The sequence below is a fragment of the Rhinolophus hipposideros genome, assembly GCF_964194185.1.
Source record: "Rhinolophus hipposideros genome assembly, chromosome: 5".
In the NCBI taxonomy this organism is placed as follows: Eukaryota; Metazoa; Chordata; class Mammalia; order Chiroptera; family Rhinolophidae; genus Rhinolophus; species Rhinolophus hipposideros.
Genome location: NC_138051.1, coordinates 40,502,247 through 40,518,464, shown reverse-complemented (window position 1 = coordinate 40,518,464; position 16,218 = coordinate 40,502,247). Strand labels below are relative to the sequence as shown.

General features: G+C 40.4%; 1 protein-coding gene across 5 annotated transcripts in view; it reads left to right on the top strand.

Annotated features, from left to right (window-relative positions):
- The window catches only part of FRMD5 (FERM domain containing 5), a 279,150-nt gene that overhangs the window by 42,316 nt on the left and 220,616 nt on the right, over positions 1 to 16,218 (top strand). Inside the window, exon 1 of one of the 5 annotated variants that reach the window (XM_081049364.1) lies at positions 14,931 to 15,030. The exons of the other annotated variants lie outside the window; for them this stretch is intronic. Within the exon in view, the coding sequence (XP_080905490.1) occupies positions 14,959 to 15,030 (72 nt within the window). The 5' untranslated portion in view covers positions 14,931 to 14,958. Of the gene's footprint in view, positions 1 to 14,930; positions 15,031 to 16,218 lie in introns of those variants that run through there. 5 annotated transcript variants of the gene reach the window in all.

Here is a 16,218-nt window from a genome sequence, read left to right as displayed (position 1 = left end):
TCTGCATGTATCAGGACTTCATTCCTTGTTATTGCTGCCTACCGGTAGTATCCCATTGTGTAAATAAAAAGATACCACATTTTATTTACACATTCATCAACTGATGGGCATTAAATTTGTTTCCACCTTTGGCTATTATGAATAATGCTGCTATGAACATTCGTATCTAAGTTCTTGTGTACAAACATAGGTTTATTTTTCCTGGGGTTTTAGTAGAGATTTGCACTATTACTTACAGATTTGCATGCAGTAATAACTCTGTTAAGGGGTTTAGTGTTTTTCTTAGACATGTATTTAAAATAAAATTTAAAATAGATATTGCTAACGTTTTTTATATTTTATGTTGAACACACTTTTGTGGAATATCATTGTTCCAAGCAACAAAGTTTGAGAAAGATTTGTAAGTGTCATGCTCTTCAGTATGATGTAATGTGAGGAAAAGAAAGGTGTAAGCCAGGAATCAGTGAGTGATAAGTATTAAGTATTGAATTCTTATTTAATAAGAGATTTTTCAATATGGATTTCATTGTTGAAGAAACTATAGACAGTACTGTGTGTTAAAATGTATCTCTTCTTGGAAGCGGGGGATAGAGGGCAGATGAGGATTTATGAGTCTAGAAGATCTAAGAAACAGCCTTTTAAAACAATTAGGAGAGAACTGTGTGATTTCTGGAGTATTTGTGAGGTATTCAGGCCTCTTCATCTTTTAAAATTATTATAACAACATAGAATTTGTTTCATATAGACTCTTTCAATAATACATCACAACATTATATGGGTTAGCAGGCCAGATATAAAAGTCATTATATAGTGGTTGCAATAAGGCTTTATCTATAAAGTGTTGACTGTTGTGCAATAAAAACAGTTCACTAAAACTTAATTAGTATATACCAAGCAATTCTTACTCAAAAGCATCATATAAATGTGCTCTGATTATAAATCATAAATACTGTTTTATACTACTGAGTAGGATTAAAATCCAAATTAATCCCAAAGAAAGAGCTTTGGTTCCCTAAGTAACCAAACATGTAATCAGATAAAGAAGTAACATGGTAATGAAAAACTTGTATACTGTATTGCTTTTTCTATTCTTAACATCTGTTTTCTAAGTCAAGTGAAAAGATAAAATTCTTTCAAGTTAAGTTCACATCAACGTGAAAGTTCAGTTCAGTTTCCATTATGCAGAACCAATAATGTATTAATTTTCTACATGGTAGTAGAGCATTAAATTTTAAGTTGCTGTTTCCATATGGCAAATTCCTTTAGTATGATGTATTTTTCTTTTTAATAAAGATGATTAAAATGAAAGACAAGGGGCCAATTATATTTTATTGGTAGCCAAATGGACTCACCAAATTACGTGTGCTAAGTCTTGAACTTTCTCTTTCAGTTTGGCAAAATTATGCTTGGTAACCATGTGTCCCTGCTGCTTATTAAACATAATTGGACTGCTCCTGTGCAATCAGAATTGTAACCGTGAATAATACACTAACAAATTCCAGACTCTCAATACTGACTTTTCTAGGATTCAGTTTTTTAGGGTTGGAGTCCTATTTACGGTAAGTTTTACACTGCTGTGGATTTTACTCCCAAATTTTCTTTCTTTTTTTTTTTTTTTGCTTTAGAATTTGGCCTTTTATTTTATTTGTTTTTTTTTAATGAAAGTTTATTGGGGTGACAATTGTTAGTAAAGATACATAGATTTCAGGTGTACAATTCTGTATTACATCATGTATAAATCACATTGTATGTTCACCACCCAGAGTCAGTTCTCCTTCCATCACCATACATTTAATCTGCTTTACCCTCATCTACCACCCCTCGCCCCCCTTACCTCTGGTAACCACTAAACTATTGTCCGTGTCTATGACTTTTTGTTTCTTCATTTGTTTGTCTTGTTCTTTTGTTGTTTTTGGTTTATATACCACGTATCAGTGAAATCACATGGTTCTCTGCTTTTTCTGTCTGACTTATTTCGCTTAGCATTATAATCTCAAGATCCATCCACGTTGTCACAAATGGTCCTATTTCATCTTTTCTTACCACTGAATAGTATTCCATTGTGTATATATACCACAACTTCTTTATCCATTCATCTATCGAAGGACATTTTGGTTGTTTCCAAGTCTTGGCCACCATAAATAAAGCTGGAATGAACGTTGGAGCACACGTGTCTTTATGTATAAATGTTTTCAGATATTTTGGGTAGATACACAGGAGAGGGGTTGCTGGGTCATATGGTAATTCTATTCGTAATTTTTTTAGGAACCTCCACACTGCCTTCCATAGCAGCCGCACCAATCTGCATTCCCACCAACAGTGCATGAAGGTTCCTTTTTCTCCACACCCTCTCCAACATTTGTTACTATTTGTCTGGTTGATGATAGCCATTCTGACTGGGGTGAGGTGATATCTCATTGTGGCTTTTATTTGTATTTCTCTGATGATTAGTGATGTTGAACATTTTTTCATATGTCTTTTTGCCGTTTGTATGTCCTCTTTGGAGAAATGTCTCTTCAGATCCTCTGCCCGTTTTTCAATTGGGTTGTTTGTTTTTTTGTTGTTGAGTTTCATGAGTTCCTTGTATATTTTGGATATTAGCCCCTTATCGGAGGCACTGTTTGCAAAAACCTTCTCCCATTCAGTTGGTTGCCTCTTTATTTTGTCGATGGTTTCTTTTGCTGTGCAGAAAATTTTAAGTTTGATATAGTCCCATTCATTTATTGTAGCTTTTACTTCCCTTGCCTTGTCAAATTAATAAAATGCTCTTTGAACCCAAGGTCCATAAGTTTAGTACCTATGTTTTCTCCTATGCAGTTTATTGTGTCAGGTCTTATGCTTAAGTCTTTGATCCATTTTGAATTAATTTTGGTACATGGTGACAGATAGCAGTCCAGTTTCATACTTTTGCACATGGCTTTCCAATTCTGCCAGCACCATTCATTGAAGAGGCTGTCTTTTCTCCATTGTATGTTTTTTGCTTCTTTGTCAAAAACTATCTGTCCATATTTATATGGTTTTATTTCTGGGTTCTCAATTCTATTCCATTGGTCAACATGTCTGTTTGTCTGCCAATTCCATGCTTTTTTGATTATAGTTTCCCTGTAGTACAAGTTAAAGTCAGGGAGTGTCATACCTCCAGCATTGTTCTTTTTTCTTAAAATTGCTTTGGCTATTCGAGGTCTTTTGTGGTTCCAAACAAATCTGATGACTTTTTCTTCTATTTCTTTAAAAAATGCCATTGAGATTTTGATGGGGATTGCATTAAATCTGTATATTGCTTGGGGTAATATGGCCATTTTAACTATGTTGATTCTTCCAATCTATGAAAGACGGAATGTCTTTCAATTTCTTTGTGTCGTCTTCAATTTCTTTCAAAAATGTCTTATAGTTTTCAGCATATAGGTCTTTCACATCCTTGGTTAAGTTTATTCCTAGGTATTTTATTCTTTTTGCTGCAATTGCAAAAGGAATTACTATTTTTTATTTCGTTTTCTGAGATTTCATTGTTAGTATATAGGAATGCAGTGGACTTTTGTACGTTGATTTTTGTAGCCGGCAACTTTACTGTACTCATTGATTGTTTCTAATAGTTTTTTGGTGGAGTCTTTAGGGGTTTCTATATATAGCATCATGTCATCTGCAAAGAATGACAATTTAATTTCTTCATTCCCAATTTGGATGCCTTTTATTTCTTTCTCTTCCCTGATTGTTCTGGCGAGGACTTCCAACACTGTGTTAAAAAGCAGAGGTGATAGGGGACAGCCCTGTCGTGTTCTTGAATGTAGAGCAAAGGGCTTCAGTTTTTCACTGTTAATTATGAAATTAACTGAGGGTTTGTCATATATGGCCTTTATTATATTAAGGTATTTTCCTTCTGTACCTATTTTATTAAGTGTTTTAATCATAAATGGATGTTGTATCTTGTCAAATGCTTTTTTTGCATCATTGATATAATCATATGATTTTTGTCCTTTATTTTGTTTTTGTCATGTATCACATTAATGGATTTGCATATGTTGAACCATCCTTGTGTCCCTGGGATAAACCCCACTTGGTCGTGATGAATAATCTTTTTAATGTATTGTTGCGTTCGATTTGCTAGAATTTTGTTTAGGATTTTTGCATCTGTATTCATCAGAGATATTGGTCTGTAGTTTTCTTTTTTTGTGTTGTCCTTACCAGGTTTTGGTATCAGGGTAATGTTGCCTCATAAAATGAGTTAGGAAGTACTGTCTTTTCTTCAATTTTTTGGAAGAGTTTCAGCAGGACTGGTATTAGATCCTCTTTGAAGGTTTGGTAGAATTCATTAGCCATCTGGTCCTAGACTTTTGCTTTTGGGAAGGTTTTGGATGATTGATTCAATCTCATTACTGGTGGTTGGTCTGTTTAGATTTTCTAGTTCTTCATTGTTCAGCCTAGGAAAGCTATATGTTTCTAAGAACTTGTCCATTTCTTCTAGGTTATTGAATTTGGTGGCATATAGCCCTTCATAGTGTTCTTGGATGATCCTTTGTCTTTCTGTGGCATCGGTGATTATTCCCCTCTTTCATTTCTGATTTGTGTGTGTGTGTGTCTTTTCTCTTTTTATCTTAGTCTAGCCAAGGGTTTGTCAATTTTGTTAATCTTTTCAAAGAACCAGCTCTTTGTCACATTCATTTTTTCTATTGTCTTTTTGTTCTCTATTTCATTTAGTTCTGCTCTGATTTTTATTTCCTTTCTCGTGCTGACCTTGGGTTTCATTTGTTCTTGTTTTTCTAGTTCTTTAAGGTGTAACGTGAGGTTATTTATTTGAGATTTGCCTTGTTTCTTTTTTAATTAATTAATTAATTAATTATTTTTTTAATTTATTAGTTTCAGGTGTACAAGACAAGGTAATACTTAGACGTTCATCATTTATATCCCTCACACTGTGAAACCCCCTCCCCCCATCCACTATCCCTCGACCTCACTGAGCCATCACATTATATATATAAAATTATAGTTGGCATTCATTAATGTTTAGCTTCTGGTGTACAATGCCATGATCAGGCATCCACAGTATCCCTGAGGTGGTCTCCCAAATAGGATGCATGTCCATCGGATACCCAACAAAATCTTTACAACATTGTTGAATACGTTCCCCAAATTAATTTTCAAAAAACCCTGAGGCCATCTTGTGGTTACCAGCTGCTTCCTAATCCCTTCACCTTTCCCCTTATCCCCAACCCCCCAGCCCCCGCCCATCTAACAACTCTCGGTTTTTTCTTTGTGTCCCCAAAACTGTTTCTGATTAGTTCATTCACATAGAGATTTTTCTTGTTTCTTGAGATAGGCCTGTAATGATATTAATTTTTTCTCTTAAAACTGCTTTCACTGCATCTCCAAAATTTTTGTAGGATGTATTTTCATTCTCATTTGTTTCTATGTATCTTTTGAGCTCTCCTCCTTTTTCTTCTTTGACCCGGTCGTTCTTTAAAAGTATGTAAGTACGTTGTTTAATCTCCACGTATTTGTGGTTTTCCCTGCTTTTTTTTTTTTTTTTTTTTTTTTTTTTGCAGTAGATATCCAATTTCAAAGCTGTGAGATCAGAGAATATGCTTGGTATGATTTCAATCTTAAATTTACTGAGGCTAGTTTTATGTCCCAATATATGTTCCTTGAGAATGTTCCATGTACACTAGAAAAAAATGTATAGTCTGATGTTTTAGGATGAAGTGCTCTATAAATTAGACATAAATGGTCAATTATGTCCATTTCATCTAATGTGTCATTTAGGGCTGCTGTTTATTTTCTGTTTGGATGATCTATCCATAGCTGTCAGTGATGTATTTAGATCCCCTAATATAATTGTGTTTGGTCGAGTTCTCCCTTTAGTTCTGTTAGTTGCGTGGTATATTTCTGTGCTCCCTGATTGGGAGCATAAGTATTGAAGACTGTTATGTCTCCTTGTTGTATAGTCCCCTTTATCATTATGAAATGTCCATCTTTGTCTCTTGATATCTTTTTCACCCTGAAGTCTGTTTCATCTGATATCATTATGGCTACACCTGATTTTCTCTGGGTACCATTTGCTTGGAGTGTCAATTTCCACCCTTTCACTTTGAGTCTATGCTTGTCCTTGTAGCTGAGATGTGTCTCTTGGACACAGCATATGGTGGGGTTTAGTTTTTTGATCCAATCTGCTACTCTGTGCCTTTTTATTGGTGATTTCAGTCCATTTACATTTAGGGTGATTATTGATACATGAGGATTTCCTGTCATTCTATCTTTAGTTTTCTGGTAAGACTATGTCTTCATTATTTCTTTGCCTTTTTGTTGTTGTCTATTATTTCTGTGTGGTGGTATTCTATGATTTTTCCCTCTGTTTCTTCTTTTATTTCAGTATATATTTCAGTTCTGGATTTTTTTTTGAGTGGTTACCATTAAGTTTATTTGAAAGAAAGTTTGATATTTAGAGTATTCCATTTTCTTCAGCACGATTACTTTCTCCATTCCCATATTCCAGTTCAGGCCTTTACTCTCCCCCTTTTTATGTTTTGGTTGCCACAAATTGTCCCTGTTGAGGGTGATCGAATAGCCTCCTTTAGTATTTCTTGTAGTGCAGGTCGTGTATTAGAAAATTCCGTCAGCTTCTGTATGTCTGTAAAGGTCTTTATTCCTCCTTCATATCTAAAGGATATCTTTGCTGAGTATATTATTCTTGGCTCATAATTTCTCTTTTTTAGTAGTTTGAATATTTTGTTCCACTCCCTCCTGGCTTGTAGAGTTTCTGCTGAAAAATCTGATGATATTCTAATGGGCTTTCCTTTGTAGGTTACTCTCTTTTTTTCCCCTGTGCCTTGAGGATTCTTTCTTTGTCGTTGATTTTTGACGGCTTCTATACAGTGTGCCTTAGAGAAGACCTGTTGAGGCTGAGGTAATTAGGTGTTTTCTTTTCTTCTTGGATTCGAGGATCCAGTTCTTTCCACAAGTTTGGGAAGTTTTCATTGATTATTTGCTTGAATATATTCTTTGTTCCCTTCTGTCTTCTCTTTCTGGTATGCCCGTTATTCTTATATTGCTCTTTCCGATGGAGTCAGAAATTTCTTGTAGAGTTCTTTCATTTCTTTTAAGTCTCACGTCTCTTTTTCTTTCATCCATGTCATTTCCAGGTTTCTATCTTTGAAGTAATTGATTCTTTCCTCTATCTGGTCAGTTCTAGTACCTAAGCTGGCTATTTCATTGTTCATTTCTTCTGTTGTGTTCTTAATCTCCAGAAATTCTATTTGGTTAAATTTTCTCTTTTGTAATTTATGTTTCATTTAAGTTTCCATTTATCTTTTCCTGCCAAACCTTTTTCTAAACTCTTACTGGCACCAGCAATTAAGCCCTGGTCGTTTTACTGTTATAAGAACACTGCATTTATAAAACAGTCGTTCAAGCAAATACAATAGGGAAAGATAACACATTAATTGAAACAATGATTTTATAGAGATGCTGAGTTGTAGAGAGTTAAGTGTTAATGGGCACACCAAGTTGATGGTGACATAGTAGATGACCATTTCCCATTCCTACTTTGGCCTACAGTTAGAAGCTGGAGCGTTGAGTTCTCTACAGTTTTGCTGTCTATCTGCCAGGTCTCTGGTGGCCTGGAGCATTAGGACTTCAGGACAAATGTTTGCAAGTGGACTTTGTAATTCTGTCCAGCAGAATTAATAGTGAAATAGCAAAAATGGAGACGTGGACTGCTACAGTTTATGTGTCCTCCTGGGATTCTTCTCCAGAAATTTTTATTTTAAATCTAAGGAAACTGAAAAGTAGAGCTTTCTGTCTCTAGAACAGCTTACTGCGACAAATTCAATAAAGGTCTGTGATGGTGTGACTCTGGCCAGGTTTAAACCAGAACCGTTTCCTATCCTGCTTTCCATCCCAATCCTGCACCAAACAGCAACTCTCTTTGCTGCCTGCCACGGTAAGGAAACAAGGGCTTCTTCACTCCCCTCACAGTTTGGAAGGTTTAGATGTCATATCGACTTGACTCACTCTGTTTCAAGTCCTCCCTTCTCGAAAGATTTTGTTTGGAGACAATGAATGGAATGTCTTAACTATAACAATGGCATATTTATAAATTATTCAAGTGTTCAAAAGTCAGTTGCTTATGGGATGATGTGTTTAAAATAGATACGCACCAAATGGTGGTTAGGTTTTCAAGCTAGTCCACAGAAACAATTTAGCTCAGGGTATCCCTGAAAAGAGCAGTTGTTATAGTCTAGAACCCTTTAGGGTCCGTTGGCCCAAGGCACTCAATACTTGAAAGCCTTGGTTATATGCGGTCCCATGAGCGAAGTGGGTGGAGACTCTCCTCTGCTCACTGATGCCTTGCCAAGCTTTTCTCTCTTCTGTCTCCCGCACACCATCCATGGCTGGTTGTTAGACAGGCAGGAGTCAGCCCATGGGCTGATAGATAGGTGCAGAGGCTGAGTGGGCCTTATTTATTTACAAGTTTTTTTCCAGAGGGCTTTTGCTTAAGAAAAAAAGAAAAGAAATATTTGTAAAAATAATACCTACTCTACAGATTACAAAGCATTGTTCTTAAACAAAAGCTATGGTTTTTTGTTTGTTTTGTTCTTGTTTTTTTAAGAAAAGCGAAGAGAAGCCTTGTAATGAAGTGTGAAGACCACTGGCCTGGCAATCAGGACAGCCACTTCTCAGTTCTGACTGCGCTCCACATTGGAAGCTTGTGCTAACCCGTCAGCTTCTGTTTGCTTATGTACATAAGAGGGAGCAATATGAGGGATAGTCCCTAAAGACTCCCAGTTCCAAGATACTATGGTTATGGGAGCCCAATGTATTCTGCATCTTCTTAGAGTTGTTAGGCTTTTGTGAAATGTCGTGGCAGTGTCTGATGATGGCCAGGGTGTGTGAGAGGATGAAACATAATGCGTCCCGCTTGGAAGAGGGAGACCCTACCAGACCAAGACTATACTTGTGCCAGTGGAGCCTCATGACCTGGCTTCTAGTTCCAGCTTCACTACTAACGAATCACGAGACTTCTGGCTCTTGAGCTCTTTAGGTCTGTTTATTGCATTGTTGGTTGCATTAGGTAGTGTCTAGATTATCCTTCAGCTCTCACATTCTACTGATATCTCTAAGAAAATAGGTATTGAATGGTAATCAGCATCTGAATGATTCAGTCTTTTTTGCTTAGCTCCTGGTGGAAAGGCAGTGGCTGCAGAGAAGCAGACAAAATAAAAATATATTGAGTGCCTACTGTATTAGACACTAATAGGCGCTGGGGGACATTGATATTTGCGCATAGTAGCTGGCTACAGTTTTTAGCTTTTAGGAGTTCTGTATTTCCATTTCTCATTTACAGTCAAGGAAAAGATCTTCAGGCAAAAATAATGTCGGCTACTATCCGATATTGCAGTCTGATCCCTCCAGTGTAGTTTGTTGGGAAATACCATATTTCTTTGTCTCCAGAATTGTTTTTTTCAGTTAACAATCCTCTAGTAATATTTCTAATAAATGTATTTTGCTTATTCTCTTATAATATCTTGCTTATTACTGGAACCCTTGGAAAGGTGCCTTAAGTAGCAAAATATTTATTCTAGCTCATGGTTCTTTGTGGTTAGTGAAAACTTTTGGCTGTGTGTCTGTCTCTGTATACACAGTATTTACAGCTGATTTCTCAGTCTCAGAGTGAACATTCTGTATCAAGAAAGCTAGATAGAAGTAAATCTCTTAGATACTCATGTGTGAATTCAACAGGAAGATCAAATGAAAAAGTGTTTCAGAGCCGGTTGTGAGGATGACAGAATATGCTCTAATATCCAGTTTCAGTGTTTGGGGTGCACTGTGTGTGGTGCATTCTTTATGGCCAGGTGGGGCACCTCATTATCTTGGAGCTGAGTTTTCTAACTCTATGTGGATTTAGAACACATTGTTTACCCTCCTCTAAGGAGTAAGTACAGAATATGCCCAGTTATATCCCAGTGTACCTTTTCCTAATTTAAATTGTCAAAGTAATTCTTATTAACTCAGTTATTCTTTTACATTTATCACCTTCCCAAAACTCCAAGGGGCTCTATTTCTTAGAGTTTCCACGTCTATTCTCTGAATGATACATTTTAGAGTAATTTTCTGGGCTACTCCTAGTGAAGATATGTGTGTGTGTGTGTATACATACATACACACACATATATATACATATATTGTGTGTGTATATATATACACACACATATACATATATATGTATATATGCACACACACACCCATATATACATATATATATTTATACATATATATGTATATACACACACATACCCATACGGGTGTGGGGTGCCAAAAAAATGTATACAAGTGGACACTTTGGTCAGTGTTGCCCAAGCAGTAGTTCGCTGTAATCAGAAGTGTCTGGATGCTGATTGTAACCACTTTGAGCGCCTCTTATAATTGCAGAAGTCAAATGCGACTTGTATTCATCTTTTGTTATCGGTATATATTAATACAGGTTTTCTTTTCTTAAAATGTGTATACATTTTTTTGGCACCGTGTGTGTGTGTGTGTGTGTGTGTGTGTATCCATTTCATAATTATATGTCTCTCAGTGATTGTGGTAATTATGTTATAAATGTGTGGATATAAATAGAATTTGATTTCTTTTGTAAGTTATGCTAATTTCTAATGAATATACTTATAAAATATTAGTAAATGGTTGTGAGCATCTAAAAGAAGCAGCACAAGTTATTTGATGCTACCATGGGTTCACTAAAACCAAGTTCTGTCTCATCATCTTCTTTTGAAAGGTTTAGTAGACTGACACATTATGGAAATGGAATGAGCAAAGCTTAGCCAAAACTCAGTGGGACATTTGACCACATCATAATATCTTTGAAGGCCAGATGGAAAATTACGGACTAATTGCTAATAGTTTCGTGAATTAGTATTAATGAATCAGTGGAGGAAATTTTATGTTATATCTCTGGGGTTCTCTGTTTAGAACTTCTTTCTTGATCTACATTTTTATCAGTTCTCTGGATGAAGCCTTCTACAGAAGGCATGCTTATTGATTTTGTGAATGACGTAGTGTGGGAAGGGATAATGAATACATTTAATGACATAGATATGGAAAAGTTCCCCATAGAAAGACAACTGACCTAATTTAATGATAACATTAAATAAATTTAAAAATAAGGCCTTATACATGGAGGAAACAAAACACCCTGTACAAATGAGCCCAGAATGTAAGAGATTTGGCTTAAGTGCAGTAGGTGTGAAAATGACTTAGGGATTTAATAGGTGGCAAGGGCAGTGTTCATCAGTCCTGTTTTGTAGTGAACAAATGAAAAGTTAATGTGGTCTTAGGAAGTCTGTGTTACCAGAAGTGTGATAACAGGACGGGAAAAGTGATGCTCCCACTGTACTCTGTACCTTTCAAATTTCGAGGAGAATTCAGTCCTGAGTACAGTGTGCCTGTGGGGACAGAGGCACACATTGAGGGGCCGGGGAACAGCCCTGGTGAGTGACTGTGGACTATGGGGAATTGCCTTCCATCCCTGATTTGATGGACCGTTTGACTGTTTGCTTGGGAACATGCCAGCATGCAGTGGAACTGGTGGATGTTTGCTTCCCGTGTCTTGATCAGCCGCCATCAAGAATATGTAAGCACCATGGCTGTGGCCACTATTGTTCAAGCATGGTACCCTGAGAACCCTGGCTGTGCCCAGGAAGAGTGGCAGTACCCTGAGAGGCCCTGGCTGTGACCAGGAAGTCTGGCTGTGCCCAGAAAGACTGGTGGTGCCCTGAGAAACCCTGGCTGTGCCCAGGAAGTCTGGCTGTGCCCAGAAAGACTGGTGGTGCCCTGAGAAACCCTGGCTGTGCCCAGAGAACCTGGCTGTGTCCAGGATATTGCATTCACCTCCAGGCTCCTCGCACAGGGCCCTTTGCGGAAGACGCTTGTCGCGTAGATTGTGAGGCGAGACCCTGGAGGTGTGGAGTGTGGAGACAGAGCCAGGAGGGCAGTTTCCAGGCTCTCAGCCTCACGTGGAAAGGTGCTGGCTCAGGTAGTAAATGGTTATTAACTGTGATTGGCTGGCCATCAGCTGTGGCTAGTTGGCCGTCAGCTGTAACCAGTGAGCCATTGGCCACTAATATAACTACCATGGCTTTGCTAGCAGCAAATGGGGGCTGACAAGGACTGATTGCAGTTAGCAAGTGAAGTTGATTAGCAGAGAAGCGGACAGCAGGTTGCAGATGGTGTGGCTCCTGCTTCCTGTGTCTCCAACCCAGCCGCCAGCGAGACTACAGTGGTATGACTCCCCTATCTATGGCTCCGTGGGTGTTCCTTTTTGGACTCACCATATCCTGCGTTCTTATGTGGGGAGCAGAGAAGCTGAGACCCCTCCTGACACCCTGCATGACGCATGGCACAGCGAGCATGATACAGTGTGGCCAGAATCACACTGTATAATGGAACAGTTTATACGTATAAAAGCTGTTTCGCAAGCAGGGTACGTTGCCCGCCAAAGCTCTCCAAAAGGCAGTGGAGCAGTTTGTGCATATGAACACTCAGTCTCAGGAAGACAAGGAGGAGCAGCTGCCGGAGAGCTGGACCCCTGTGGAGGGGTGGGAAGATATGGACGGTTGGTTCTCTGGCCTGAGGTCGTTGCTGCCTTGTGGGCTGGGAAGTGCTTGCTGAGGCAACCCGGATGGGGGACTTGTAGTCCCAGGAGGAAACGCTTGCTGAGTCCTCGGTGGGAGATGTGGGTGAGGTCAAGGTCATCCCTCACCCCCAGGTTGGGGAAGACTTGGAGCCCTTGCCCTGTGGAGAGGGGACATGTTGTGGGATCGGTGCACAGCCCTGGCGAATGACTGTAGACTACGGGGAATTGCCTTCCATCCCTGATTTGATGGACAACTTGACTGTTTGCTGGGAACATACCACCATGTAGTGGAACCGGTGGATGTTTGCTTCCTGTGTCTCGACCGGCTGCCGTCAAGAATATGTAAGCACCTTAGCAGTGAGCCACTATAGTTCAAGCACGATACCCTGAGAACCCTGGCTGTGCCCATGAAGTCTGGCTGTGCCCAGAAAGACTGGTGGTGCCATGAGAAACCCTGGCTTTACCCAGAGAGCCTGACTGTGTCCAGGATATTGCATTCACCTCCAGGCTCCTCGCACAGGGCCCCTCGCGGAAGACGCTTGTCGCGTAGATTGTGAGGCGAAACCCTGGAGGGTTGGAATGTGGGGACAGAGCCAGGAGGCCAGTTTCCAGGCTCTCGGCCTCACTTGGAAAGGTGCTGGCTCAGGTAGTAGATGGCCATCAGCTGTGGCTAGTTGGTCGTCAGCTGTAACCAGTGAGCCATTGACCACTGATATAACTGCCGTGGCTATGCTAGCAGCAAATGGTGGCTGAGGTAACAAGCGCAGATTGTGGATTGCAGATTGCAGTTAGCAAGTGAGGTTGGTTGGCAGAGAAGCGGGCGGTGGGTTGCGGATCGTGTGGCTCCTGCTTCCTGTGTCTCCAACCCAGCCGCCAGCGAGACTACAGTGGTATGACTCCCCTATCTGTGGCTCTGTGGGTGTTCCTCTTTGGCCTCACCATGTCCTGCATTCTTATGTGGGGAGCAGGACCAGAGATCCCGCATGACAGCCTGCATGACAAATGGTGCAGTGAGCAGGGTGTGGTGCCGGCCGAAGCTCTCCGAAGGACGGTGGAGCAGATTGTGCATATGAACACTCAGTCTCAGGAAGACCAGGAGGAGCAGCGCCAGGAACAGGAGAGGACGTGCATGGCTCTCCGACCAGCCTAGGAAAAGCCGCACAGCTGCCTGAGAGCTGGACCCCTGTGGAGGGGTGGAAAGACATGGACGGTTCTCTGACCAGCACAGGCTGGAGAAAGCAAAGGTTATTGCGGCCTTGTGCACTGGGAAGTGCTTGCTGAGGCAGCCCGGATGCAGGACTTGTAGTCCCAGGAGGAACCGCTTGCTGAGTCCTCCATGGGAGATGTGGGTGAGGTCAAGGTCATCCCTCACCCCCAGCTTGGGGAGGACTTGGAGCCCTCGCCCTGTGGAGAGGGGACACGTTGTGGGTCCAGTGCACAGCCCTGGCGAATGACTGTAGACTATGGGGAATTGCCTTCCATCCCTGATTTGATGGACAACTTGATTGTTTGCTTGGGAACATACCAGCATGCAGTGGAACGGGTGGGTGTTTGCTCCCTGTGTCTCGACTGGCTGGCGTCGAGAATATGTAAGCACTTTAGCAGTGAGCCACTATTGTTCAAGCACGGTACCCTGAGAAACCTTGTCTATGCCCAGGAAGATTGGCTGTGCCCAGAAAGAGTGGCAGTGACCTAAGAGGCCCTGGCTGTGCCCAGGAGACTGGTGGTTCCCTAAGAAGCCCAGAAAGTCTGGCTGTGCCCAGAAGTACTGGTGGTGCCCTGAGAAACCCTGGCTGTGCTTAGAGCCTGGCTGTGTCCAGGATATTGCATTCACCTCCAGGCTCCTCGCACAGGGCCCTTTGCGGAAGACGCTTGTCGCGTAGATTGTGAGGCGAAACCCTGGAGGTGTGGAGTGTGGAGACAGAGCCAGGAGTGCAGTTTCCAGGCTCTTGGCCTCATGTGGAAAGGTGCTGGCTCAGGTAGTAAATGGCCATCAACTGTGATTGGATGGCCATCAGCTGTGGCTAGTTGGCCGTCAGCTGTAACCAGTGAGCCATTGGCCACTAATATAACTGCCATGGCTATGCTAGCAGCGAATGGTGGCTGAGCTGCAAGCGCAGATTGCAGAGAGGCAGATTGCAGCTAGTGAGGTTGGTTGGCAGAGAAGCGGGCGGTGGGTTGCGGATCATGTGGCTCCTGCTTCCTGTGTCTCCAACCCAGCCGCCAGCAAGACTATAGTGGTATGACTCCCCTACCGATGGCTCCGTGGGTGTTCCTTTTTGGCCTCACCATGTCCTGCGTTCTTATGTGGGGAGTGGGACCAGAGACCCCGCATGACACCCTGCATGACAGTGCTGTTGAGGAGGACAGCTAGGATTGTTGTTTATGGCCTAGAAACTTACCAAGTAAGAAAGTCAAAGAACTGCAATGTTAATTCATTTGGAAAATTTTACAGTTTTGCTTTTCACATTTAGGGTTTATTTTTCCCCACCCATTTTATTTGGCTGTTTGGTGGGGATCTAACTGGCCATGTGCATAGCTAATTAATTAACCTTTTATTGAACTATTTTCCTTCTTAATTTGGAATGCCACCACTGTTTCTCTATATGTGCTTGACTGAGTTCTTTATTCTGCCTCATTGGTTTGTTTGTTTATCCCTGAGCTAACATCCCACTATTTTAATTATTTTACCATTTTCTTGAAAATTATCTTGGCCCTTTATTCTTGTATGTGAATTTTAGAATGAGCTTGTTAAGTTTCATAAAAATTCCCAATAGAATTTTTACTGGAATTGTATTGAGTTTTTATGGAGTAATTTAAGGATAATTGATATGATTATTCCATCAAGTATTCCTATTTATTAACATAGTATTTTTCTCTATTTATTTGGTTCTTTTTGAGTTTTTAATACAGTTTTATACGGTGATATGTCCAGGTGTGAATTTGTTTGTATTTATCCTTATTGATATTGAGATTGCACTTTGAATGTCTGTTTTATGGCTGTTTTTCCTTTCTTTATCTCTTTCAGGATTCTAAGCATTTATTTTAAGGTCGTTTTCAGATTGTCCTATTTTCATTTTGTCTGAGTGAATTAATCTCTCAGTAGTTGATTTTGTTATAATTGTGATATTAATTTCATCATGTATTTTGGAATTTTGGTTTGAGAGCTTAATTTGAGTGAGAGTTGTTAGCCATTTCCCCTTACCCTACCCTGCCTGGCAGTTTTGTGGTTGCCTCTATTTGGCTCCGCCAGGTAATGCAGGATTCCTGATCTTCGTGATAGTGGTGGTGGTGCTTCTCCAGCCACTGAGCTAGCTGTGGCTAGCTTGAGTCCTTGCCCCTTCTGCCCGTTTTGGTGTACAGCTACATGTAAACTCCATTTTTGCAGTCTCATTTCTGGAGTTCTGCCCACTCTCTGGTTTTAAGCAATGAGCCGGGCTCCAGTTCTCTGCCTTAAGTGAGTCACTTTCAATTCTCATTAACCTACAGAAGTTGAATTCCTGGCCCTCTTTCCTTACTTTCAGATCTGGAGCTCATTAGGCCTCACACACTGCTTTGTGTTTCTGTTCCATTTGTACAGTCCTTGGAAATAT